Here is a 27,668-nt window from a genome sequence, read left to right as displayed (position 1 = left end):
GGATGCAGCAAAAGCAGTAATAAGAGGAAAATATATAGCAATAGAAGCTCACATCAAGAAACAAGAAAGAACGCAAAGAAACAACCTAATCTCGAAGCTCAAAGATCTAGAAAAAGAACAACAAAAAAACCCCAAAACCAGTAGAAGAAAAGAAATAATAAAAACCAAAGCAGAAATAAATGAAATTGAAACTAAAAAAACAATCCAAAAGATCAATGAAACCAAGAGCTGGTTCTTTGAAAAAATCAATAAAATAGACAAACCCCTAGCCAGGCTCACAAAGGAAAAAAGGGAGAAAGCACAAATAAACAGGATCATCAATGAAAGAGGAGAAATCACAACGGACACAGCAGAAATCAAAAGAATAATCAGTAACTACTATGAACAGTTATATGGAAACAAGTTCAACAATCTAGAGGAGATGGACAAATTCCTACAACTCTACAATCACCCAAAGCTAGATAAAGAAGAAATAGAACACCTAAACAGACCAATTACAATTAGCGAAATTGAAATGGTAATAAAAAACCTCCCCAAAAACAAAAGCCCAGGACCTGATGGATTTACAAATGAATTCTACCAAACATTCAGAGACGAATTAGTGCCTATCCTTCACAAACTCTTCCAAAAAATTGAGAAGGAAGGGACAATACCAAACACGTTTTATGAAGCCAACATTACACTAATACCAAAACCGAACAAGGACAACACAAAAAAGGAAAACTACAGGCCAATCTCCCTAATGAACACTGATGCAAAAATCCTCAATAAAATTTTAGCTATCAGAATCCAACAATGTATCCATAAGATAATTCACCACGACCAAGTTGGATTCATTCCAGGGGCACAAGGATGGTTTAACATCCGAAAATCAATCAACGTTATCCAACACATCAACAAAAAGAAATATAAAAACCATATGATAATATCAATAGATGCTGAGAAAGCTTTCGACAAAGTGCAACACCCATTCATGATAAAAGCCCTTGAAATTCTTGGGATACAAGGAACATACCTCAACATCATAAAGGCCATCTATGACAAGCCAACAGCCAGTATCATTCTCAATGGTGAAAAGCTGAAAGCAATTCCATTAAGATCTGGAACAAGACAAGGATGTCCACTCTCACCATTGCTTTTCAATATAATACTGGAAGTCCTAGCCAGGGCAATAAGACAAGAGAAAGACATCCAAGGAATCCAAATAGGAAAAGAAGAAGTCAAACTATCACTATTTGCAGACGATATGATATTATATATAGAGAACCCCAAAAACTCCACAGAAAAGCTAATTCAACTCATCAATCAGTTCAGTAAAGTGGCAGGATACAAAATCAACACGCAAAAGTCAGTAGCCTTCCTATACACAAACAATAAATCTGAAGAAGAAGAAATCAAAAAGACCATCCCTTTTGTTATTGAAACAAAAAAAATCAAATATTTGGGAATAAATCTAACAAAAGAGGTAAAGGACCTATACAAAGAAAACTATAAAACACTGTTAAAAGAAATAGAAGAAGACACAAAGAAATGGAGAGACATCCCCTGCTCATGGATTGGAAGAATAAACATTATTAAAATGGCCATCCTTCCAAAAGCAATATACAGATTCAATGCTATTCCAATCAAAATTTCAATGTCATTCTTCAAAGAAATAGAACAATTATTGATGAAATTCATATGGAATCACAAAAAACCCCGAATAGCCAAAGCTCTCCTGAAAAAAAAAGAAGGGAATGGAGGCATCAGACTCCCAGACTTCAAACTATACTACAAAGCCATAATCATCAAAACTGCATGGTATTGGAACAAGAACAGACATACAGACCAATGGAATCGAATAGAAAATCCAGAAATAAACCCACAGATTTATGGTCAACTAATCTTTGACAAAGGAGCAAAGAATATGCATTGGAGCAAAGAAAGTTTGTTCAATAAATGGTGCTGGGAAAACTGGGTCGCTACATGCAAAAGAATGAAGCTTGACCACCACCTCACACCATACACAAAAATCAACTCAAAATGGATTAAAGAACTAGACATAAGACCTGAAACCATAAAATATATAGAAGGAAATATAGGCGAAACACTACGTGATTTGCACATCAAAGACATCTTTACAGACACATCACCCAAAGCAGTGATAGTGAAGGCAAAGATAAACAGCTGGGACTACATCAAATTAAAGAGCTTTTGCACAGCAAAAGAGACAATAACAAAAACAAAGAGAAACCCCACCAACTGGGAGAACATTTTTGCACCCAACACTAATGATAAAGGACTGATCACAAAAATCTGCAAAGAGCTGATGAGACTCAACAACAACAAAGAAAATAATCCAGTCAAAAAATGGGCAGAAGAGCTTAAAAGAAACTTCTCTGAAGAGGAAATGCAAATGACCAACAGGCATATGAAAAAATGTTCAACATCACTTGTCATCAGGGAAATGCAAATCAAAACTACCATGAGATACCATCTTACACCAGTGAGAATGGCACATATTAAAAAAACTAGCAACAACAAATGTTGGCGAGGGTGTGGAGAAAAAGGAACTCTTCTGCACTGTTGGTGGGAGTGCAAACTGGTCCAACCACTGTGGAAAGCTGTGTGGAGATTTCTGGACCTACTAAACATAGAGCTTCCATATGATCCAGCAATTCCACTCCTAGGTATTTACCCAAAGGACACAGAAACATCAATTCCAAAGAACACCTGCACCCCTATGTTTATAGCAGCACTGTTTACAATAGCTAAGCTTTGGAAACAACCCAAATGCCCAAAAATAGATGACTGGATCAAGAAGATGTGGTACATATATACCATGGAATATTACTCAGCATTCAAAAAAGATAAACACATGCAATTTGCAGCAACATGGATGGCGCTGGAAGGGATCATGCTCAGCGAAATAAGCCAAAAAGAAAAAGAAAAATACCGGATGGTCTCACTCATAGCAGGAATCTAGAAAACTTAAATAAGGGACCAGGAAAATGAATAACTATAAGATAGTGAAAATCAAAATCAACAAAAAACTATGAACCAGAGACACTTTTAGGGGGGCGGGAGGGGAGGGATTGGGGTCAGAATGGGGGGGGCTGCAATTGTATGGGGAATATAACAATAAAATTTATTTAAAAAAAAAAAAAAAAAAGAATTTCAAAACCAAACTCCTGATTTCTACCTCCAGTTGTGCTCTTCCAACATTTTTCTTCATCTCAGTTAATAACAGTCACATTCTTCCTTTTGTTCATGCCAAAAAATCTTGGAATCATCTGATCAATTTCTCTCATGTATTATATGCTATTCACCAGCAAATCCTCTAGATATTATTATCAATATATAATCGACCCTCACTATAGATGGATTCCATATTTCCAAATTTACTGACTGCCTAAAATGTATTTGCAATCTCAAAATCAATACACACAGTGCTTTCTAGCTCAGTTGTAAATGTGCGCATGTGTAGAAGTGGTAAAAGCTTTGCCTGGTGCACAAATTCCCAGCCAAGGTCAAATAAGGCTGCCTTCCATTTCAGCTTTCATTATGTAAATAACAGTTCTTTTTGAAGTACATTTAGTTCCATACTCGCTGAATTTTTATGCTTTTTGCTGGTCATTTTGCTGTTTAAAAAGACCTCAAACATAATGCTGAGTGCTATCTTGTATTGTATGCTCATGACAGCTGTGATATGCTTTAAAGAGAAAATATGTGTGCTAGATAGCTTTGTTCAGTCATGAGTAATGGCACCGTTATCTGTGAGTTAGATATCAATGAATTAACAATATATATTAAAATTGTCTTTAAACAGAAATCACACATAAAACAAGGTGATGCACTGATGACCTGTCAAAAGTTTTATGACCTTATTTATAGAAATCTAACTCCTTATGTTCAGTAGGGGTAATGATTCAGTACTTTGCTAATGTTAATTTGTGTTCCCAGTGATTTTGTAGAACATAAGTCCCAAAAATAACAAGAATCAATTGCATAATCAGAATTCTACCACTTTTCCTCACCTTTGTTGCAAGCACCTAGGCCCTTGCCAGTAAGAGCCCTTACCTTCCAAAAGACTAGAAAAAACTGGTCTCCTTAGCTCAATCCTTCCTGGCACTTCTTAGAGTATTCCTAACAAGGCTACCAGATTGTCCTTTCAAAATGTATGTTAATTCATGTCATTCCTCTGTTCAAAACCCATTTAAATGAGCTTCACCTTACAGTCTGGGAACCAGTAGACTGCATTCCTAATCCTGCTTATGCCTGAAACTTGGCTTGCAATGTTACCTTAATTGAATCACGTAATTCTCTTTGGAACTTAGCTCCCAACCCTCTCTGTGATTGCAAAGTGCTTTCCAGATATATAATGAGGTGCTGTTTGCAAAAATATAATTCAAAACCACTATTAATGGTGAATATCAGATTCCACTGTAGAAGTAAGTCCCTTAGGATAATTTTCTTTTAATTGTGGATCATTTTCTGATTTTCATTGTTGGGAATTCTTAAATCTTAGTGTTACCAGTAAATATCATCAATACAATTGTCAAGAGTACATTTATACTTTAAAGTGGGAGCAATTTTCTGTTCAAATAGATGAAATAATCAAAGATAAAGCTTTGAGTCTAAGGGAAAACTACTAGTTATTAGTCTACCGTAGTTTATGAGTCACAGGTGTCTTCCCCCAGTGTTAATCAAAGTAATTAAACTGTAACATGACTATTTTGTTAAACATGATTTTCTGGTTAAAAGTTTTGACTGCTATAAAAATGTTATATTTTGAATATTATGAACCGTAAACAAATATTTTCTTTCCACCTCATTGGACTGGTTTTCATGTTTCCACAAAATAGGATAATTGTAAATTTAAAGTATTAAGCATTTGTTGGTGAGTAATGCATGCATTTTCCCATTCCAAAAAATAAGTGATTGAAGTTGAAATCGTTTTTAAAGTTATAAACAAAACCACCACCAATAGCTTCCAATCTTATTCAGAATAAAGCTAAAGTATTTAAAATAACAACAAATATCCTATATAATCTGTGCTTCCCTTGCCATCCACCTTTACTCTTCATTTCTTACTTTTTTTAATAGACTTTTTTAATTAATTAATTTATTTATTTATACAAGCACTGGGTACAGTCAGAAGCACGGGAGGGTGAGAGAATTCACCAGAGCCAGAGCAGGGAGCAGAGCAGGCAGAAGGACCGAAGTACACTGCTGAGGGGAGCAGCGGGCGGCAGGAGAGGTCTGCGCGCCATGTGGGACCCTCCGCCTGTGGCCGGGGAGCAGCCAGGGATCGAACCGGCGCTGCAGAGGCTGCGGGCAGCTTCGCAACCCAGCGCTCAACCACTGCACCACTGGGGAGGCCCTACTCTTCATTTCTAATCTCATCTCATATCATGCTTTATCAATCCTTTAGTCCAGTGAACCCAGAATCTGTAGTGCTCTTTAAATATGCCAAACATAATCCAATCTCAATTACTGTTTTGGCTGCTGAAATACTTTGGCCTCTACCTGAAATATTCTTTAATCCCTGATAATTACATGGTTCATGCCCTCACTTTTTTCTTCTCCATGAGACCTAATTTGATTTCCCCAATAATCTATACACCTATAGAGTTTCATTTCTCTCCATGATACTTATCACAATCTAACATACTCTATGCTTCCCTTATTTACTTTACTGATTATTGTCTACTCAAAATATAAACTTGATAGAGACAATAAATTTTGTGTTGTTAGGGCCTCCCCGGTGGCGAAGCGGTTCAGCCCTGGGTTGCAAAGCTGCCCGCAGTCTCTGCAGCACCGGTTCCATCCCCGGCTGCCGGGCGAGGGTCCCACATGGCCCACAGACCTCTCCTGTCTCCCGCTGCTCCCCTCAGCAATGTACTTCGGTCCTTCTGCCTGTTCTCCTTCCGCTCTGGCTCTAGTGAATTCTCTCACCCTCCCGCGCTTCTGACTGTACTCAGTGCTTGTATTAATAAATAAATAAAATCTTAAAAAAAAAAATTTTGTGTTGTTATTTACAATATCCCTAGTGTAAATAATAGTACCTGGCACATAACACGAAAATATATAAATAAATATAGTTATTATTTGTTAAAAATTTTAAATTTAAATAAATATTAAAAGTTAAAATTTATAGAAAGATTCCAATTTTGCTTTCTTTATGTTTATATTATCTGTCTGGTAATCAAGTCCAAAACTAATATTGTTAAGGAGGTTACTTATAAAATAAAAAGGAAAATCAGCAAAAAGATATAACTTCCCTTAGTCTCATTGTATAGGAAAATTAGCAATCATTACTGAATAAAACTTAGAAAAGCAGGAAAAAATCAAATTATTGTGATTTCAATTTATTCTTAGGAAGCTATCTGCAGAATATGAGTCAAGTAGCATATTCCATACGACATTACATTTCAGCATCTAATAACGATATCATAAAGCTGACTTCAATTTCTGCAGCTCTAACACAGTAGCAAATTAGAGTAATTGCTGAGTGCTTTACTCTTATGACCTTATAAATAGCCTATCATATTAAGCTCTACGTAATGAAAAGCATTCATATAGTAATTTACCTTATTAATATTTAATATATTAATAAGCTAAATTACTATTAATATATACCACTTATATATTATGTATATAATATATACCTACTTATATTAATAAGCGGGTATAAAATAGCTAAAGCCTCCTTCACTTTCAGATCATTTTAATGGACTTGATCAACAGGCATACCTTTTACTCTACTATGGTCTTTCGTTAAGTTCTGTTCCCAAATGCATTTCTTTCATATGTTCAACTGAGAAGCAAAGCTGAATTTCAGAATTTTTTTCCTAGAGTACATCCATATATCATCCATAAACAAATCAGAATTTTAAAACCTCCAAGATCATTGAACAGAGCCAGTTACCATTTTTCAATGAACTCAAAATAAGGAAATCAACTAAAATAAGACTTTAAGGTTTCAGTCATTTTTGTAATTTGGATTTGTTTTTTAACCATCTATCTTAAATCTTGCTTTCATAATGAAAGTAATAAAGAGACAACTCACTGAATCTAACAGAGTAATTAGCTATAAAATATCACAAAACTATTCATAAAGCATGAAGTAACAAGAAAATGTACTTCCCAACTACAAGAGAAAACAATCTTGAATGAAACTTGTGGTGAATTTCCCAGTTTTAGCAGTAGGTATTTAGTAACTCTAAAGGTAAGCAAGGTTTTACAAGTAATCAGGAAGTTTACCAGTCTTTTAGTATTCCTTTTTGTTTCTCATAAAGAAGAACCTGAGAGGGAATTTATTTTCCTACACTTTTGATAAAAGTAAGTGAACAAAGTTCCTTTAAAACTTCTCAATATTGATTATTACAAATATTTGTAATATAGAGTACCTCATTCTGTCTTGTTTAATTTTCCTGAACATATTGTGTGATAAAAAGCAGAAGCACTCACACCACTTAACATGTAATATAAACGCCCCTAGCCCAAATGTTATTGTGGGGAATTTGTGACTGGATAAATATGAAACCCTAATATAATTCTAGCCATAGATAATCAACTAAATAAGCTACATCAGACAGAATATGTAACTGTGAGGCAATTATTTTTAACATCTTTTCTAATAGTTCAATATATCGTCAAGTAAACTATGAAACTTCAAAGCAAACCATATTTAAATTCACTTTATTTAATACCATATGGCTAAAAATGATGTTGCTTAAAATTTATAAAATTAGCATGTACTACATATACGCTTAAGAAATATTTTTAATATTGGAAAGAAAGTGTAACATGGCATATGAACAAGAACATCTGTGGAAAAATTATGTACATTTTCTATAAAACAAACAAGAGATTATAAAAATCTGAAATGAATGAACTCATACAGCTCTCAGAGCAAATGAGGATGGAAGATAATCAGGAGGACAATAAAGTTTAAGTTAATGTGTTTGCCTTTCACATCACTAAACAAATTAGAGATAATTCATGTTCTTCACATGAAGAAACAAAACTACAAGGCAAGAAACAAAACTACAGTTTCCAGGGAAACTGCATAGCATTGCAAGTCAACACTATTATTTTTTAATACTGACAACAATGTTGTAAAATCAATATATAGTTTTACAACATATGACCTGTCCTAAATAAGAAGAAAATAACTATAATAATCAAAATACCAAGTTTTTGCAGCAGATTCTTAAGAAATTCCTTAACAAGAAAATAATAGTAAAAAACAAACCTTAAAAGTTTAAAATTTTATAGTAGTAAAACAAACAGTATTTCACTTTTAAAAAAAGAAAAAAATTTCCTTCACGTTTTATATGAAAATTTTTACTCATGTCATATGAGTTCAAAAGACAAACATAACACAAAGACCAAAAAATTTTTGAAACTCCTTGAATACACTGGTGAAATTGGACTTGCAGACTCCCTTAAAAGACCATGCACTATAAAAAGAATCACCTAAATATAATATACAAAGACATGAATTATTGAAGTTATAAGGGGGAAAAAAGTTAGAAACACTTGAATTGGAAATCTTACTTTTATATAAAAAACATACAGATGGAAGAGTATTTTTATAGATACCATATGGAAAAAGCAGAGAATCATTATGGATATTAATGGAAAACACAAACTCAAAAAATGGAAATAATAATATTAATTGTAAAGTTCAATTTCATGAGCATCTTTTACTATTTAATAAAGTACATTTCCTCCTTTGACTGAAAGTCTTAGAGCCTACAAAATATCAGTAGAACCAAAAATGATTATTTTTTTTAAACAGAGCAATAGAAGTCTAAGTAAAAGTTTCACCGACTATTCTGCTCTATTTTTCTTTTTATTTGCTAACACAAGATTTTTATTTTTAAAAACTCACTCAATACCTTATACTAAGCAAACCTAGGGTAGAAATCAAGCCAGTAATCAACTACCCTATTTTTTTCTTGCTCATCAACTAGAGTCATTCTTTCTCTTATGTATTGAATTTAAAACAATTTATTTCTTAAGAGTATAAAAGAGTACTAAAAAATTTCCACAGTGTGCCTCTGGTTTATAGTTGCTTATTGATTTTGATTTTTACTTTATAATAATTAGTCTTTTTCCTGGTACCTTATTTAAGTTTTCTAAATTCCTGCTATGAGTGAGACAATCTGGTATTTTTCTTTTTCTTTCTGGCTTATTTTGCTAAGCATAATCCCTTCCAGCTCCATCCATGTTGCTGCAAATTGCATGACTTTATCTTTTTCATTGCTGAGTAACATTCCTTTGTGTATATGTACCACATCTTCTTGATCCAATTATCTATTTGGGGGCATTTGGGTGAGCAGGGTGGGACTTTGTGGGGGCGGGGGATGGGTGAGAATTGTATGGGGACTACAACCAAGACAAAAATGCATACATTGTGCAAAAAATTAAAAATGATGTGAAAAATATATACAATGAAAAAAAAATTTCCACATTTCCTTTCTCATGACACAGAATATACAAGGTGGCTAATGATATAAATATACATAAATGTATAAAAGATGGAGAATGACATGCCAATAAAGGCAGTTTAAACCACTACTACTTCAGGAAACCCACTTGAAATGACAGTAGGAAAGACAATAAGCCATATGGGAAAAAAATAATACCATAGGCAAAATAAACCAAAATAGAAAGGTAAAAAGCAGGTGAAAAAAAAATAACTGACCAGAGGAAAAAGAAGTATAAGAAATTGAAGGCTTTTTTTTTTATTTTAGGCATTACGGCAATTTTGAAATTTTTTTGTTTATATGAATTTACATATATGAAATGAAAACTGAATTTTAAATTTTATTTAGGATTTAAGAAATTAGTATAAGCAATTTTTAAATTGCTACTTTTCAAATGTGGTAAAATGTTAATATTTGGGGAATCATGTTGTATTACTGTGTTATATTCATGAAACATTTCTGTGAGTCAAATAATACATAAAATATTAAAATACATAATGAAAAGGACAGAGTAGGGAATTAGAAAGATCTACATACTACATACACTAAACCAACAATTAATCTGGCAAAAACTAAACAAAACAACATTTTCGAAATTAGAGAATCTAACAATCAGAGTGCTTAATGAGCAAGTAGTCAAGACTAATTAGAGCATACTGTGAGGACACTGCCCAGCTATTGATATAAGAAAAAAAGAGCATAAGGAAAACAAATTACTGACAAATAAACATACCTTCAAGTATAGATGTAAATATACTAAAAAAAAATACTAGCAAATCAAATCCAGCAATAAACTAAAGAAAGGATTATGCATCATGTTATGTTAGGAATACAAGGGTAACTCAATATCTGAATCAGACTAAGTAAAACGCTAACAGATTTCAAGAGAAAAGCTATATGATTATCTCTTGAGTCAAAAAGGATATGACAAAATGCAACATTTTTCAAGACAAAAACACCCAATAAATTAGGACTAGAAGGAAACAGGATAAAAGACACTACTGAAAAACCTAAAATAAACATTTTACTCACATGAAAGATTAAAACTCCTCCCCTCCACCCGCCAAGCAAGCTTAGGGAAAGAAACAGATGCCCTCTATCTCCATCCTATTTCAATTGTACTGGCTTTTATTTTACTTAAAAGCCATAGCAATTAAGCAGCAAAAGGAACTCAAAGGCTTCTAAATTGAAGAGAAGTAAAATTATCTTAATTCCCATTTTAAAAAATTCTAGATGGCGCAGCAGACCTTTCCTGACTCGCCTGCTGCTCCCCTCAGCAGTGTATTTCACTCAATCTGCCTCTTCTGCTCCCCACTCTGTCTCTGGTGAATCCTCCCACCCCCCACACCTCTGGCCTGTACCCCAGTTCTTGCATGAATAAATAAATAAATCTTTAAAAAAATGATTTTAGAAAAAAAATATTTTAAATAAATAAAAAATTCTAGAATATATTTAGAAAAGGCTACTAAAACTAATATATCATTTCAACAAAGTTGCAGAATACAGGATACAAAAAAACAGTTCTGTTTTATATATCAGCAATGAAAATCTATCAAGGACTTAAGAAACATTACCATTTCCCAAAACATAAGAATAAAATAGTAAGTGTAAGCTAGGATATTCAGGACTTTAACACTGAAACTTAAAACACACTAATGAAAGAAATTAAAGAACTAAATAAAAGGAAAGACACAGTTTGGAAGCCAAATTGTTAAAATGGCAATATTTCCAAAAGTCACCTGCATTATCAATGAACCCTATCAAAATTTCAATGACCATTTGGCATCAATAAAAAAGTAGATTTAAAATTCAAGTGGATTTCCATGCAACACCAAAAACACAAAACTATCTTGAAAATTATAAGCAAAGTTGGAAGATCCATATCTCTAGATTTTTTTCCCCAGTATATAAAAGTTACTTATTCAAACAGGATAGTATTGTATAACAAATTTTCTTTCCTGTTCAACAATAGGAAAGAATATACTCTTTTTTTTGAAAAGAGAAATTTTACTTAATCAGTTAATTTTTATTTTTCATTGAGGCAATACTTGGGTACCCCAATCACTAGCTGCCACTTTAGTACAGGCACCACCAAATCACTCTTAATACACCAATAGAGTCCATTATGCTTCCTTCCCTCTTTGTTCTTAACCCTCCCATCTGCTTCTGAGTGCTTCAGTTCTGCAGTCATCTTTTAAGCTTTTCTTTATCTGAAACTTACTTTGCTTTCTCTATATTCCACATATTTTTGACACCATCCAGTATTTATCTTTCTCTTTCAGATTTCTTTCACTTAGTATTAGACCTCCCAGTTGCATCCATGAGGCCACCAATGGCATGAGTTCATCCTTTTGATCACTGAATAACATTACATTGTGTATATATCTTTCTTGATCCACTCATCTGTTAGGGGGCAGTTAATTTTTTTTATTATTAGCTATAGTAAATAGTGCTGAAATAAACATGGGACAGGAAATTTTGTTCTGAATTACTATTTTTGAGTTTTTGAGTAGATGCCTAGGAGTGGAATTACTGGGTCTTATGATAGATACTTTTAAAGGTTTTGAGAAGCCTCCAAAATGCTTGCCATAAAGAGTTGTACCAATATTCCCACCAGCAATGCAGGAAGGTTCCCTTTTGTCCAAACCCTCACTAGCTCTTGTTATTTCAGCCTGTTAAGTATGGGCCATTCTCACAGGTGTGAGATGGTATCTCATTGTGGTCTTCATTTGTATTTCTCTAATAATAAGTTATTGTAAACAAATTTTTTCATGTGTCTTCTATAAAGTGAATGTCTTCTTAGGAAAATTGTCTCTTTAATTCTTTGGCCATTTTTTTGATGGGCTTATTTGTTTTGTTTTTTGTATAGTTTCATGAGTTATTTGATATTAGTCATTTTGTCAGAAGGATGCTGTATAAAGATGCCAATAACTGAAATTACCAGGCTGAATGAAAAACCCACTTTTATTTATTTTTTTAAACATTTATTTATTTATACAAGCACTGGGTACAGTCAGAAGCGCAGGAGGGTGAGTGAATTCACCAGAGCCAGAGCGGGGAACAGAACAGGCAGACCAATGAAATACACTGCTAAAGGGAGCAGTGCTTATATAAATTACTTAATTAATTTAAAAAAAACAATGTTGGGCCTCCCTGGTGGCGCAGCAGTTGAGCGCTGGGTTGAGAAGCTGCCCACAGCCTCTGCAGCGCTGGTTTGATCCCTGGCCACCAGGCGAGGGTCCCACATGGCGTGCAGACTTCTCCTGCCGGCTAGCTGCTCCCCTCAGCAGTGTACTTCGGTCCTTCTGCCTGTTCTGCTCCCCGCTCTGGCTCTGGTGAATTCTCTCACCCTCTCGCGCTTCTGACTGTACCCAGTGCTTGTATCAATGAATAAATAAATCTTTAAATAAATAAATAAATAAAAATTAAAAAACAATGTTTTCAAATAAATGTTATACCTCTTTGCATAAATATTTAGTATAAAGATAATTTTTATTATAAGAAACTTACATATTTCTCATGAGTAGAGCATAATTACACAAGCACTTATTTTTTAAACCTATATTTTATAACCTGTATTTTATAGGCTATAAGCTGATTTAATGGGAGAAATCAAATTTTTGAAAATAATGTCACTAACACATTTAGAAAGACAAATGCAAATGGGCTATCTTAACAACAGAGATTCAGTCAAATTACAAGCCTTTTAAATGTCAAATCTGTGGTACTTAACATGAAGTATTACATACAATTGAACTGGTAAATACAGAGCAATACAATTGCTCTGGTAAATTTATATATGGCTATTTATAATATTGGGCACCAATTTAATAATGCTAGTCAGGCATAAAATAATGAAATTTATAAAATCAATTACTTTGATAGATTGAATAGTAATGCCTAATGTACAAAACTATTATTAACCTATTCTTGATAGTTTAAAAAGGATTTCCTGAAGCCTCCCTGGTAGTACAAAGGGTTAAGACAAAGCAATTTGAAGCTATCCACAGCCACAGCAGCCCGAGTTCGATCCCCAGCCAGGGAGCTGACCCACATGGCACAGCAGACCTCTCCTGTCTCACCCATTGCTCCCTTCAGCTGTGTATGTCAGCCTGCTCTGTTCCCCACCCTGTCTCTGGTGAATCTTCTCACCTCCCCCCCAACTTCTGGCCAATAGACCAGTTCTTGTATGCATAAATAAATCTTAAAAAAAAAAAGAAAAAGAAAAAAGAAATTCCTTATGTAAAGTAAATTTTTGAAAGAGAATAGGACTTGGAATTCCCAATTTGGAACATCAACTAAAAAATGGGTAAGCATCACCAATATGGAAGAAATAATATTTTAATCTCAATCACTTAAAGACTACTGTTCTTGGTAACTATTTCTTGATTACCTAAAACACTCTTTAAAATAACAACAGACTAATTATGAGGTAAATGAAGTTTGAAAATCTATGGAAGAATCATCCAATATTAGCACTTATATTGGAAATCATCTGACTCAAAGTCTATGAACTTTCAGCCACATCATTGTTTTTCTTTAATTCTCTAAAATAACTTAGATAATTATATTACAAAAATATTTAAAAATATAAGTATATTAATGAAGACACGATCTCAAAATATTGGTGGAACTGCAGGAAAATTAGGTAAAAATTAGAAACTAAACATGGATTCATATTCCAAAAAACAGCAATAGAAACATGCAAAGAAGCAGAAACATGAAGTAAATGTCAGAGCAGTGAGGACAGGGAGAAAAGGAGACATAAAGTAAATACTAGAAGGGGGAGAAGAGGGAAAGAAATAGGGGGAAAAAGGGGAAGGGAGAAAGGGAAGGAAGCAGGAAGGAGCAAAAGAAGCGGGTGAAGAAAGGGAGGGGGGTAGAAAGAACTGCACTTAAAACTGTATCACTTCTATTTTATTGGGAGAAACACAGTATCTTCACTGTGCAAGATACATCCAAATAACAGGAGTTGCTTATTTCATTTACTTCCACAAAATAACAAAATAGTTCACAAGTAAAGGGCAAGAGGAAAACACATTAATAAACAGAAAGGTGAATTAAAGAACAAAAACTTCTTATAATAATATAGTATTTATAGCAATAAATTTTTAACTGCAACTTTTATATAATTAAAAAAGTCCAACTATGAAGGCCATTTAAAAATTAGTATGTTTCTCTTTCCATTCACATGCAAGTCTTCTTATGATAACATTTGGATATATAAATATAAAATCAAATTATGAAGGCAAAATAATGCTATAATCATCTTGTAATTTTAACAGTTTTATACATCACAGGTAAAAAGGAATTTTAAAAGACTTCCAAACAAATGCAATCATACCTTTATTACTTAATACTCAGTAATTAAATAAGTAAATATGATGTTTAAAAGTAAATTTTTGAATTCCTTGCATTCTATCACAAGTGCATATTGCTTAATATGGTCTATAAAAAAATCTGCATCATTAAAAAAACAGACACCATACAGTCACTTTAGATTTTTTAAAATGTGAATTGACCCAAGTGGAGAGATTCTAATACGGAAACACAACTTTTAATGATAAGAATAAAAATCAATAAAATATACATTTTTCTTCATAATTGTGCCATACCTTTAGCTAAAGCTTCTTTATATTTCTCTTTGGCAGAATTCATTTCTTTTATTAATTGCCTATAGTTGGATTTTAATTTCTCTAATTCTGTCTTTGTAACCTGTCAAAAAAGAAATGCAAAAAAATAATTTTAATGCCTAAATTTACATTGGTCAACAACTTAAATTCCAAAATACTGGTTTTTATTTTACAAACTTTTTATTTTACTGCTTATACATAAGAGTTGTTCCTTAAAATAAAATTATATACAATAAACAAAAAGTTTAAAAAACAGGAAATATTTAACAACTTACAAAAATAAATATTCTCAAAAAAAAACAAAAACAAAACAACCAGCAATCAAGGAAGACCACAACGGAGTAAGAAGAGGTTCCTTCTTCACTCCCTAAAGTAGAATCTGTAAGTTAACCAGACCAAAACTACACTTTGAGGGTTCCAAGATATAGGGGAAACTGGAACAACTTTCAAATCGTACACCAGCTGCAGTGTGAACTGGGACACAGGGGAGATTCACGGTTCATTAAACAAGAGGAGGGTAGAGAAAAATGATGGGAAATTGTGATCCTAGGAAGGAGGCTACCATGCAAATCACTGCACTGACAGTTGGCCAGTAACCTTAGGAAGAGGAGACACGAACAATGTGGAAGTACTCACCCTTGAGGGGACATAAGCACAGAGAAGTTGGGGTGCTCCCAGAGTGCGTGATCACCAGTGAAAAGAACAAGGACAGTGCCTGGCTGCACACTTCCTTCCCCACAACCCAGGGTTGATACTGATTTTGTGAACACACTGAAAGCACACAAACTACAGAGTCGGGTGTGGACCCCTAAGAGGAAGGATATTAACAGATCCACAAATATGAGCCCACTGTCCCTCCCACAAACAACTGGATCCCTAGAGCCTCTCCCCCACCTCCAGGTTCAGGAGATGCAAGATGTGATCTCTAGGCTTAATGAAGCTGGGAAAAGTGAAAAATCTGCTGCCTGCTGGAAATAGGTACTTCAAAATTCTACGTTACTGCCCCAGATAACCGACCAAAAAAAAAAAAAAAAAAGGGAAATCTAAAACAGCAAAACAAGCAGACATAAAAATACAACTCATGGGACACTGAGAACTCAAGTGAATATAATGTTCACCAGGAGAAGACAAGTTTCCAAAATGTAACAAAAAGACATGGAAAAGTTTTCTTCTTATCAGATACTGAGTTCAAAATTGCCATGATAACAAAATGCAAAGGAAAAAAAATCAGAAAAGTTGATCAAAGATAATAAGAAAACTAAACTAAAAAAAAGAAATGCATGACCTAAGAAATAAAATTAATGAACACAAAACAGAAAATTAATCAACACAAAAGTTGATCAAAGATAATAAGAAAACTAAACTAAAAAAAAGAAATGCATGACCTAAGAAATAAAATTAATGAAGACAAAACAGAAATTGAAGATTTAAATAAGAAAACAATGGAGATGAGGGATGTAAAAAGTTCAATACAGGAGATAAAAAGTACTTGGGAAAACTATGGAAAAGAGAGAATGGAGTGACCTATTCAAAATATTAGAAGATAAAATTACCACCTGAGAATACTATCTATCTGTCTGTCTATCTATCTATATCCTTCATGACTTTCAATCAGACATGAGGAGAAAGAAAGGTGATCTCAAATAAAAGATAAGAGTTTGCAAACAGTACACTCCCTCTAAAAGAAATGTTTAAAGAATCTCTATTATCTAGACTGACAAGAAGAAATCCACCAAAAAAAAAAAAAAATTGAACAAAGCAGCACATAGAATCAAAAATAAAGACAAAATAGCAGTAGCAAACACTCATATGTCAACAATCATCCTAAAATGGAATGGAATGACTTCACAAATCAAAAAGTATACCATAAATACATGAAGCATAAAGCAAAACCAAACTTTCTGCAATCTCCAGAAAGCCTATCTGAGCTATAGAAAATAAATATAGGCTCAGAGTAAATGGCTGGAAAACAGTCATACAAGCAAATAGGGCCCAAAATAAAAAGGGAAAATGAAACAGCAATCGTTAAAAAGATGAAACAAACTTCTACCTGAAAAAGATAACAAAAGACAAGGATGCACAACACATAATGATTAAAAGAACAATAAATCAAGAGGACATAATACTCATAGATATAAATGACTCAAATGAAGAACATCAAAATATATTAAGGTAACTATTGGCAAATCTGGAAAATAAAAAAAAAAAAAAAAACATTAGGAGCAACAAAAGAAAGGACTTCAACATCCCACTTCAATTCACGGACAGATAACCAGAGAAAATATCTAGGACAATAGCAATAAATATGGAACTATGCAACACTGGCTTAACAGACATTTTACAGGAGGGGGTGGATACCAAAAAAGCTGATTACACATTCTTCTCAAGTGCACATAAACATATTTAAGGATAGGTGACATACTGAATCACAAAATGTCAACTAATTCATAAAGATTGAAAACATATCAAATACCTCCTCTGGTAACAACTTTATCAAGCTGAAAAGAAAAAAAAAAAGGGTAAAAAGCACCTACTATGTGGAGATGCAACAACACACTACCAAATTGGACTAATGAGGAGATCAAAAAAGAAATAAAAATACCTGGAAAACAATAAAAATGAAGACACAGGCTACCAGAATCTATAGGATGCAGCAAAAGCACTGCTAATATAGAAGTACATAGCAAAACAAGAGTTTAAATAACCCAACTGCACACCAAAAGGAACAAGAAAAAGAGGAACAAATATAACTATAAAAGGAAAGAATAATAAAAATTAGAGCAAAATGAATGAAAAAGAAATCAAAAAGACCATTCAAAATATTAATAAACTGAAAAGATGGTAACTTGAAAAAAATAAGCAAAATAGACAACTGAAGCTAGATTCACTAAGAAAAATAAGGAGAAAAGTCCAATAAACAGACTCTAATAAAAATGAAAGAAGAAAAGCTATAACAGACATCTCAAGAAAAACTGAGGATGAAGACTGTTATGAACACCTGTTATGAAAAAAAAAATGAATAACCGAGAAGAAACTGACAAATCCTTAGAAGTATGCAACCTTCCAATACTGTACCTAGAAAACCTGATACAGACCAATTAAAAGCAGAGTACTGAAACAGAAAATGAAGTTTCTCACCCCAAAAAAGCCTAGTACCAAAGTATTCACTGCTGAGGACTAATTCTTGCAAAAAAATTGAGGAAGAATACCAAACCCAGAAAACAATTCACAAAAAAAAGAGGTACAAAGCAATAACACTGATAAAAATACGCCAAAAAATCAACAGAATTTTATAAAAACATTTTCAACATTATATTAAAGGGATTATATATCAATACCAAGTTAGACTGATTCCAGTTGTACAATGATAGTTCAACATTCAAAAATAAACATGTAATTTACCAAACCGAAAAAAGAAAATGTAATCATATGATCACTGGTGCAGAGAAAGAATTTCACAAGATTCAACTTCAATTTATAATCAAAATCTCAACAAAATGAGGATAGAATTAACTTATCTACATATTAGGTTGTCAGAAAAGTTGTGACACATTTTTTTCTGTGTCATGACTTTTCCAACAACCCAATATAACAAATGTCATATATGACAACATCATAGTCATACTCAATGCTGAAAAACTGATTTTCCCCTATAATCACATACAAGACAAGGATGCTCACTTTCACCATATTATTCACAAGAGTATTAAAAGTCTTATCAACAGCAATAAGGCAAGAGAAAAAAATAAAGGGAATATACAAATTGGGAAGAAGTGAAAGTATCGCTATTTTCAGATGACAGCTAGTACACCTAGAAAACTTAACTAATCCATTAAAAAACTATTAGGGACCAATGGTGCGGCAGACCTCTCCTGTCTCACCCACTGCTCCCCTCAACAGTCGATCTGTTTCCCACTCTGTCTCTGGTGGATCCTCGCACCCCCTGAATCTCTGGCTTGTACCCCAGCTCTTGTATGCATAAATAAATAAATCTTTAAAAACAACTATTAGGGAAAATAATAAAGTGGCAAATTACAAAAATCAATTTACTAAAATCATGAATTCCCCTTCATGCAAACTATGTACTAGAAAAGAAAGAAATCAAGAAAGCAATCTTCATTGCTGTCATATAAAAATGTATTATATACCTAAAAATAAACTTAACGAGGAGTTGAAGGACTTGTACATAAAAGCAATAAGACATCATTTAAAGAAACAGAAGACACAGAAATTGAAAGATAATCCCTGTTTATGGATTTGAAGAATTAACCTTGTTAAAATGAGCATTTTACCCAAAGCAATATATAGATTCAGTATAATCCCTATCATGGCTCCAATGGCAATTTCAAAGAAATAGAATAAGCACTGCTGAAATTCATAAGGAACCGGAAAAGTACCTGAATTAGCAATGTAATCTTGATTCAAAATAAGGGAGAACAGAGGTTATGAGATGCCTAGATTTCTAACTATACCACTAAGTAATCAAAACAGGATAGCATTGCAAGAAAAATAAACACAAACAAATGCAATAGAATTGAGAGCCCAGAAATAAACCCCTAGTATCTGGACAGTTACTCTACAACAAAGTAGCCAAAATTATAACAATGCAAAAAGGACAGTCTCTTCAACAAATGTGTTGAAAAACTAGACAGTTCCATCTGAAAGAAAGAAACTACACCACTCACATGTGAAAAAAAAAATTAACACCACTATCTCACACATTAAAAAAAAAATTAACACCTCTATATCACACATTTAAAAAAATTAACACCATTATATCACACATATAAAAAATTAACACAAAATCATTTAAAGACTTGAATTTGAGACCTGGAACCATGAAATACATGCAAATAAATAAATAAATAAAAAGCTAAGCAAAATATTCCATGGCATTAGTTTCAGAGCTATCTTTGGGGATTCAACTCCAATGGCAAGTAAAACAAAAGCAAAAAAATAAACAAATTGGACTCCAGCAAACTAAAAAGCTCCTTGATAGCAAAAGAAACCAATTAAAATGAAAAGGCATCCCACTGAATGAGAAAAAATATTTACACATCATACATCTGACAGAGTGCTAATATCTAAGATTTACAATGAACTCATAAAACTAAAATTAAAAAATGGGCAGAAGACCTAAATACACATTTCTCCAAAGAGGGCCAACAGACATGTGAAAAAAATGTGCTTCTTCACTATAATAAGGGAAATGCAAATCAAAACCACAATCAGATACTGCCTGACAGCCGTGACAATGGCCCATATCAAAAGAACAGCAATAGTAAGCGTTAGCTTGTTGTGGTAGATACAGAAAAAAAAAAAGCCCTCACCCACAGTTAGTAGGAATATAGACTGGCCCAGCACCAATATAAAACATTGTGGAAGTTCTGTAAATAGAAAAATTATTCTACCATTTTTACTGCAATAGTCAACAATTCCACTCCTAGATCCCAGCCAAAGAATACAAAAGCACTAATTTGAAGGGATATATATGTGCACTCCTATGTTCACTGCAGTACTACTTACAAGAGCCACATTATGGAAACAAGCTAAGTGTCCAAGATGAGATAAGTGAATAAAAATATGTATACATATATTGAGATACACATACACACATACACAATAAGATAGTACTTATCTGTGTAAATAAAAAGATAAACTTTCACCGTATGTTACAATATGGATGGAACAGGAGGGGCTATTACTAAGAGAAACAAGCCAAAGAAGAAAGACAAATACTGGATGGTGTCACTCACATATGGAATATAGAAAAATGAAATAAGGGTCAGACAAAACCATACCCAAAACAAATTCTAGAAAGATGACTGTAAAATTCAGGCTACCAGAGGTAAAAGAAAAGATGGAGAGCAAAGTATGGAAGGGATCCAACAGACCATGGAGGATGCAGGACTGTAGGTTCTGTGGGGGTGAGTGTGTTGTGTTAATACAGGCTTAACACATCGAACCTATCTTCTGAATCATAAATGGTGTGGTAAAAACATGTTATGTTTACTTCAATAAAAATTTTAAAAAATAAAATAAAATCACCATAGGAGTTTTCCCTGGGCACTAGTCTGAGAACCACTACTGTTTCTTTTTTTTTTTTTTCACTCCAAAATGAAAGATCAAGTTTACAGTGCTGTAATTATATAAAATTTAAAGATCAATAAAGCCACTATTTACAAAATATTTTCTGCTATTAAAAAGCAAGTTTAAATATTCATTTTAATTTTACAGAGTGACTCTGAATTGACTTAACTCATCACTTGTAACATGAAATTTTGACACTGTAACATTTCTGAAAAGAAGCTATATCTATCAATCAATGTTGGAAGGTAGGCATCATGAAGATGGTCACTGCATGCATGCAGTAAACTTGGTATTTCTACAGAAATACTAGACAAATTCAAGTTTTTGGCTCAATAGTCAAAATAACACTTAAATAATATTTAGCAAAGAATAAGACTACTAGCTGGTGTCTAAAAACTTCTAATAAACCCTCTAAGACTAAGAAATTAGCAAAATTGAAACCATATCCCATATTTAACTTTTTGGTGCTTCTGGTTTCTTAGACATCTAAGTCATCATCACACCCAGGGTCATTCAGGTTTTTTCCTATGTTATGCTCTAGAAGCTTTTATAGTTTTACATTTCACATTTAGGATTGTGATGCATTTTGAGTTACTTTTTGTAAGTTTGTGTCTAGGGTTTAAAGTCAAATTATTATTTGCGCATACTTTTACAGTTGATTCTGCACCATTTTGTTGAAAATACTATCTTCTCTCTTCTTTTTGACTCTGTAACTTTGTAAAAGACCAGTTGACTATATTTATGTGGGTCTATTTCACATATCATTTCCAAGAGTTGTTTAGTTGATTCTCTTGGATTTTCCTGTATAGACAATCTTATTATCTATAACAAAGAGAGTTTTATTTCATTTCCAGTCTGTATATGTTTTGTTTATTTTTCTTGTCTTTCCACATTAACTAAGACTCCTGCTAATGATAGCTTTTTGTAGATTTTCTTTATCAAGTTAAGGAAATTTCTCCACTAATTTATTAGCAACTTTAATCAGGAAGAAGTGTTTGATTTTTTGTCAAATGCTTTGTCTATACCTATTCATAAGATTATGTGGATTTTTTTTCATCTATTGATGTGATGGATTACATTAATTGGTTTTTTCAAATGTTGAACCACCATTCATATCTGAAATACATACCACTTGATCATGGTACATCTTTTTTTAATATGCTGTTGGGTTTGATTACTTAATAATTTGATAAGGATTTTTGTATCTATGTCACTGAAATACATTGGTCTGTTGTTTTCTTCTAATATGCCTTTGTTTTTAGTTCTAAGGTAATGCCGGCCTCATAAAATGAGTTAAGAAGTATTTCTGCTGATTCTGTCTTCTGAAGGTGCTTGTAGAAAATTAGTAAAATTTAAATGTTTGACAAAATTTACCCATGAAGCAATCTGAGACTGGAACTTTCTGCCTTGAAATGATAATTAATCTTTGATTCAATTTCTATAATAGATATATGCCTATTCAAACAATCTATTTCATCTAATGTGACTACAATTGTAGTAGGTTGTGCCCTCTGAAGAACTGGTCCATTTATCCTAGGTTACGAAATTTGTAGGCATTGAATTAGTACATAGTTTTCCTTCACCATTCTTTTAACATTAATGTAATAGGTAGTGATATCCCCTTTTTCACTTCTGAGTTAAGTAATGTGTTACCATATTGTTAGTACAGTTGAAGGCTTATTGACTTTATTCAACTTTCTAAGGAAGCATGTTTGGATTTTGTTAATTTTCCTCTAATTCCTGTTTTCAATTTGATTTCTGCTCTATTTTATATTATTCCTTTCCCTATGCTTAGTTTGGATTCAGTTTTTTTCTCTTTTTTTTGTGTGTCTTAAAATAGAAACCTACACAATTCACATTAGATCTTTCTTCCTCTCTAATATATTCATTCAATGCTATATTTTTTTCCTCAAAGCAATGCTTTTGCTACATACCACATTTTTGATGCTTTAAATATTTTATATTTTCATTTAGTTCAAAATATTTCTTTAGTTTCCCTTGAGATTTCCTCTTTGATCCAACGGTTATTTAGAAGTGTGGTGTTTACTCTTTAAGTAATTTGGAATTTTCCAGATGTCTGATTTCTAGTTTTATTCCACTGTGTTCCAAGATCAACACTATGTGATTTTTATTCTTTTAAATATGTTAGGGTATTGTCTGTGACCTAGCATGTGGTCTATCTTATTGAATCTTCTAAGTAAGCTTGTAAAAATACAAATTCTGCTGGTGTCTGATGAAGTGGTATAAATATTTTCATTATATCTACTTGACTGATGGTATTATGAGGTTCTACTAGAACCTGACTGATTTTTTGTCTGTTTTTTTAATTAAAGGAAGGGTGATGCTGAAGTTTCAAACTGTAATATTCACCTACTTCTTACAATTCTATCGATTTTTTAAAGTTCAGTATGTTGTCATTATACTGTTAGACAAATACACAATAAGGATTAAGTCATCTTGGACACCTGACCTCCTTATCACTATGAATTCCCCTATTTACCCCTAACAAAATGCCTTACTTTGATATCTTCTCTGGATGAAATTTATATAGCTCCACCTGCTTTCTTTTCATTAGTGTTAGCATGGCATCTCCTTCTCCATTCATTTACTATTAAGTAATACTGCCTTAATATTTTAAATGGGTTTCCTGAAAACAATGAATAGATGGGTTTTGCTTTTATCCATCACAATCTCTTATCAATTGGTTCACTTAGAACATCAGCCTTCAAACTATTAACATATTTCAATTAATAGTTACCTTATTTCCACATTTCCTATTTGTTAGCCTGACAGCTAATTGATCCTATTCTTCTCTTCCAGTCTTTGTTCTGTCTTTTGTTGTTTGAATTAAGCATTTTATATGAATCCATTCTCTTATTTCTTAACAGTATACTTTATTTGTTTTAGTAGTTGTGTTAGTGTTTACAAAATACATTTATAACTATCTTAGTTCATGTTCACATAACTATATATGACTTCACGATAGTCAATACCTTGCAATAACAAAATAACCCTAATTGCTTTTTACTATCCTGAGCATCATTGTCATAATTCATTTTACTTTTATATAAGCATGCATAAGAATACAAAGACATACACAATATATTCATGATCACATATAATCAAATACATTTTTGTTACTACTATTGTCAATAAACTGTTTTCTGTTAGATAAGAAATTTTTAAAAGTTTTTAATTTTAATATTGTTCATTCTTTCTCTTTCTAAGACTCTTCCTTTCTTTATCTTGACCCAAGCATCTAACACACATCATTTTCATTCTCAATCTGCTGGCCAAAAAATTCCCTCAATTTTTGTTTGCCTGAGATAGTCTTTATTCTCCTGTTCTCCTTCACTTTTTAAGAATAATTTTAAGGGTGCAAATTTTAGGCCAGTGGGTTTTCTCTCTCAACATTTTAAATAATTCACTCCATTCTCCCTTGCCTGATTTCTGAGAACGCAGATATAATTTTTATATTTATCATCTATATGTAAGATGATTTTAACTCAAGCTTCACTCAGAATTTTTTCTGTATCTTTCATTTTCTGTAGTTTGAAATCAGTATGCCCAGGTGTACGGTTTTTTCTGATTTATTATGCCTGATGTTTTCTGAGTTTCTTGGATCTATTGTTTGGTGTCTTGCATTAATCTGGGGGAAATCATCATACATTATTGTCTCTAATATTTCTTCTGTTCTTTTCTCTCTTTCTTCTCATTCTAGTATTCCTAATATATACAAAAAGGTATATATGATAACTTTAGTAGTTGTCTCACAGTTCTTGAATATGTTGTTCATTTTTAATCAGCCACTGTTCTCTTTGCTTTTTAATTTTGGAGATATTTATTGATATAACCTCATTTAGAGACTGTTTCCTCAGCTGTGAGTAGTCTCCTTTCTATTACAATGTTTCTGATCTCTAGCTTCTCTTTTTGTTTGATCTTAAGACTTTCATTCCTGATTACATTCTTGTAAATTAGAATTTATTCCTAGATACTGTATACTGTATCCATTAGAGCCCTTAGCATATTATTTACAGTTGTTTTAAATTCTCAAACTAGTAATTCCAATATCCCTGACATGTCTTCTTCTTATGCTTGTTCTTGCACTACCAATAGTTTTACCTTTTGGTGTGCTTTGTTACTGACTTAATTGCCAAGTATGATATCCTAGATAAAAGAGACCAAGGAAAATGAACCTTTACTATTGTGGTGCTTAGTTGTCAAGGAAGGGTAAGTATTTTATAGTTTTATAATGAGGTCTCAGTCTTTTACTGAACTTGGGCCTCTGGACTGTAAATTGCACACATACTTTTCAGTACCCACTTCCCCCCTGTGACAGGATAGATACTATGGTTCAAAGTTAGGTATTTTCCTTTCCTTAGGTGCATTAGGCTCTGTTAAACATTTTTTCCTTAAGTCTGACCTTGTTAAGAAAAACAAAGTACTCTGGTATGTGTAAAAGTAGGACCTGTCCCCTTCTAGAAGCATGGGAATTTGCTCTGATATTCATTGTGAGAGTCTAGTAGAGATCTGGGAAGGAAAATTCACTAAAACATGGGGACACACTGAATGACCTGGTGCTCCTAGAGTTTATAACTGTCAGAAATTTCCACCTTGAGTTTCCAGAATTTGTCAGTTAGAGTTCAAATTTTCCTACAATCAGTACAAGTTCACAAGGAAACTTGCTGAGATAAGTTGTGATTCACTGTATAATTACTCTTTTCCACATGGGCAGCTGCCATTTGCCCTGAGACCTCACTTTTCTTCTAGAATTAAGAAAAAGAACTGTTAGACTGGATTAGCAACTTCCAAACTTCTTTTATGCTGGAAGAGAACTAGAAGCCTTGAATTTTGATGTTACCTTAAATTTTGATGTTACGAATTCATTATTCTGCAAGCTGGCAGATTAATTACAAGAACTTTGCTATACGAACTATACTTCAGGAAAAACTCTTGTTGAATTATTCTAGCTAACCATTACATTAGGAATAATAACAAAAAGATACTGCCATTTTACAATTCCAACTGAAATAATGGATCTAAACACTAAACATCAATTGCTTCTAAAACTATTCCATAAAAGGCCGAAGGAAAACTTTTCAAATAGATATATCAGTCTGGCAAAACTGGACACTATTACTCACACTTAAAATCACAAAAAGATAAACAATATATAAAACAATGGGAAGTCTATACCAGTATCTATGATGTATTCATAAATAAAATTAACAGCCAGATAATTATAAACCCTCTCCATATAATTTCCAGACCACAGAAAAACTGAATCATGAAAGCAAATGTGAAATCACGTCACAAGATGCTAACCAAAAAATCCAAAATGAAGGAAATCTAATGTTTTTCTTTCAATTATTTTTAAAGAAGTAAAATTGATTTACAATGTAGTTTGTGATTTAGAAGTATAGAATCTGTCACTTTGGGTATTGTCACCACACAACACCCATACCAAAAAACTAAAGTTCTCTACCATAGTCCATTGTGCTGTATCCACACATTTTTCTGTACCCACCCCTATCTCTACCTCACTGGTAGTCTCAAATCTATAGTCAGATTTCTAAGGTTTATTATTGGTTTGGTTCTATCTGACCCTTTGTTTTGTGACTCTATTTTCGACATGTAAGTGAGACCATCTGATATTTATCTAACTCCTGAAATTTTGCTTAGCATAATGCCTTAAATATCCATCCATATTGTCACAAATAACGAGAAATGGTATTTTTTATAGGTGAGTTATATTCCATTGTGTATATATGTACTATATCTTCCTGATCCACTCATCTTTTCCTAGACACATAGGTTGTTTCCATAGCTTGAATACTATAAATAGTACTACAAAGAATATCTGAGTTCATATGTCCCTTCAAATTAGTGTTTTTGCAGTATTCAAATAAATATCTAGGAACAGAGTTGCCAGGCCAAGTAGTAAGTACATTTTTAATATTTTGAGAAACCTCCATTATTTTCCATAGGAGATAGACTAGTATACATTCTCACCAACAGAATACAGGGTTTGCTTTCATCCACATCCCTCAATACTTGGTGTTTCTAGTCTTTTTTTTTTAAAAAAAAGATTTATTTTATTTATACAACAGCCAGGATACAGACTCTTATTTATACAGATGCATGGGATACAGGCTCTTATTTATATAGATGCACGTGAAGGTGAGAGGACTCACCAGAGACAGAGCAGGGAACAGAACAGGCAGACTGACGAAATACACTGTGGAGGGGAACAGCGGGAGAGACAGGAGAGGTCCACTCGCCACATGGGTTGCTCCGAGGCCAGCAGGGATCAAACTGGCACTGCAGAGGCTGCAGACAGCTTCACAGTTGTGCGCTCAACTGCCTGCACCACCAGGGAGGCCCTCGGGTCTTTTTGATATGCGATATTTTCACAGGTTTAAGGTGGTATCTCACTGTGGTTTTGATTTGCATTTACCAGACAGTA

At 33.1% G+C, this 27,668-nt stretch overlaps 1 protein-coding gene across 2 annotated transcripts in view; it reads right to left on the bottom strand.

The window, feature by feature from the left end:
- FER (FER tyrosine kinase) overlaps positions 1–27,668 on the bottom strand; it is a gene marked incomplete at both ends in the record, with an annotated part of 433,549 nt that overhangs the window by 375,973 nt on the left and 29,908 nt on the right. For both annotated transcript variants that reach the window (XM_084234011.1, XM_084234012.1), the window contains one exon: positions 15,095–15,194. In XM_084234011.1, the coding sequence (XP_084090137.1) occupies positions 15,095–15,194 (100 nt within the window). The remainder of the gene's footprint in view (positions 1–15,094; positions 15,195–27,668) is intronic.

This window comes from Talpa europaea, assembly GCF_964194135.1.
Source record: "Talpa europaea genome assembly, chromosome: 5".
Lineage (NCBI taxonomy): Eukaryota > Metazoa > Chordata > Mammalia > Eulipotyphla > Talpidae > Talpa > Talpa europaea.
This window is presented reverse-complemented; position numbering and strand designations above follow the sequence as displayed.